The sequence below is a fragment of the Nanorana parkeri genome, unplaced genomic scaffold, assembly GCF_000935625.1.
Source record: "Nanorana parkeri isolate BGI_ZX_2015 unplaced genomic scaffold, ASM93562v1 scaffold1279, whole genome shotgun sequence".
Taxonomy (NCBI): domain Eukaryota; kingdom Metazoa; phylum Chordata; class Amphibia; order Anura; family Dicroglossidae; genus Nanorana; species Nanorana parkeri.
In genome coordinates, this window is record NW_017307547.1 from 302685 (window position 1) to 305035 (window position 2351).

The 2351-nt window shown below is 44.7% G+C and overlaps 1 protein-coding gene across 1 annotated transcript in view; it reads right to left on the reverse strand.

Annotated features, from left to right (window-relative positions):
• PREX1 (phosphatidylinositol-3,4,5-trisphosphate dependent Rac exchange factor 1) overlaps nucleotides 1–2351 on the reverse strand; it is a 138555-nt gene that overhangs the window by 17550 nt on the left and 118654 nt on the right. The window contains exon 29 of the mRNA XM_018569036.1: nucleotides 1080–1168. Coding sequence (XP_018424538.1) covers nucleotides 1080–1168 — 89 coding nt within the window. The remainder of the gene's footprint in view (nucleotides 1–1079; nucleotides 1169–2351) is intronic.

Consider the following 2351-nt stretch of genomic DNA (forward strand, 5'->3'; position numbering starts at 1 on the left):
TATTGTACCGGACATACACGGAACGTCAGGCTCTTCTACACAGAGGCCACTTCTATCTCACCTCTACTGATCCTTTAGACCAGCGGTCGCCAACCGGTGGTGCGCGAGAAAATTGTGGTGGTCAGCGGAAAAATCTGGACATTGTTTGCATTTTTTTAATGTTTTATTAATAATTAAACAAAAATAATATTCTGAGAAATTCTCATATTCTGAGTGACAATTTGTAACCACTAAATGCACAAACTGTACTAGAGAGGGGGAAACGAGAGGCGAAACGTGGCGTCAAGGTAGTATTAAGTTGTATGAGGCTCCTGCTTTCCAGCTCCCTTGTCAACTCATCCCATACTCGCCTCCAGGACTTCTCTAGAGTCTCTCCCATCCTCTGGAACTCTTTACCCCAACCTGTCTATCTCCCATCTTAACTGCCTTTAGGCGTTCCCTAAAGACTCATTTCTTCAGGGAAGCCGATCCCACCTCAACCTAACCACTCAACCATTCATCCCCACACAGCTCCCTCCTCATGTATCACTTACCCCTCCTCTTTTAGATTGTAACCCCCCAGGGGCAGGGCCCTCCTTACCATCTTGTCTTGAATTGTATTGCAATTGTAATGTCTTCCTTATAGCGTAAAGCGCTGCGCACACTGTATATAGCGCCATATACATCCTGTATAATAATAATGAGGCAACCATTGCCGAGCTGTACTCTTCAATATTGTTTCAACCAGGGGACAGACTGGGCCAGGGGGCAATTGCCCCCCCGGGCCCCTCTGACGCGACTGTCTCAAGGAATGCGCGGCTCTCAGTGATCCGAGAAGCGGCGTGCTCCTCATCATAGCCGTAAAGCATTTATAATTTTGTTATAATTAAATAGTTGCAGTCCATAATAATAAAATGGAAGTTCTCTGATCATTCTTTTACAAATGAATTTATCTTTTTTAAAAAAAAATAATATTAGTGGTCCGCGGGATTTAAAATGATGAATTTAGTGGTCCGTGAGGTCCGAAAGGTTGGCGACCGCTGCTTTAGACTCCATTTGAACCTTCTATAACATGAGGGGGACCATAGAATGAGTCTTACCTGAGCCCATTTCATCACTCCCCAGGTACGAGCTGTTGCTGCGCACGCTGGTGTACGACAGGACCGAATCACGATTGCTGTTACACTCACTGCGGGGATATCGGACACAATAGAAAGATACACATGAATAATCACAGCACCATAACAAGCCACGGGACAGCATATCCTACATCTAAATCACTCATGGAAGCTCTTTTTGCCACCACATTTGCTGGTGGGAGAGGAAGTGGGCTCTTGCTCTCCACACCACTTACTATACCGCCAACGACTAAGCCCTCGTTCACACCTGAACGTTTTGTAGCGAGTTCTACGCTCGACGAACGCTCTACAAAACGCTCAAACATCTAAATCCCATTGTATTCAATGGGTCCGGTTCACACCTCGGCGTATTTCAGCCCGTCCCTAACGCGCTACAAAACGGCCCACGCCTGAAAAGGTACAGGTACTACTTTGGGCCGTTTTTGTTGCGCGTTTCCATTGGGATACAGCCAAGTAGCCCTCGGAAACGCGCGTTTGTCGCGCAATTTTTTTAGCGCGAATCGCGGTAAGAAAACCGCGCGACAGACGCGCATATGCAATACGCCTAGGTGTGAACCAGGGCTAAGAATCCCTAGCCAACCAAACATGCTCTGTGTGATACCTAACAGGGAATTCTTTATGGGTGACCTGTAGGAGATTTGTGTTTAAGATTCACCGGGTGGTGGGCTTTCTTCGTTGGCCTTGGCTGTGCCCACCAGGCAGACACCCCTCAATAACTGGCTTATGTCTAATATGAACAGCAGATCACAGCCTTAGATTACTCCTGAAGAAGCCGACTAGGACACATACAAAACATCCAAAGCATTCATCTTATCAGCCAAGTGTGAATCACTCTATAGATAGGGTATATAAGTTACCTATATGATACGTATGCTGGATGTGGATAGCGTAAGGCTTTCTGTGTATGTGTGTTAGTCATAGTAATTATTCTATAGGAGGCTAATCTTTTTTATTTGTATGAGTAGTAACCCACCATTACATACATGGAGTAGTAGCCCACCATTACATACATGGAGTAGTAGCCCACCATTACATACATGGAGTAGTAGCCCACTATTACATACATGGAGTAGTAGCCCACCATTACATACATGGAGTAGTAACCCACCATTACATACATGGAGTAGTAACCCACCATTACATACACATGGAGTATCTATTTTAAACTATTTTTTAAGACTGTATATAGTAATAAAGAGAAAAAGGTTTAAAGAAATATACATTTGTTCTGTG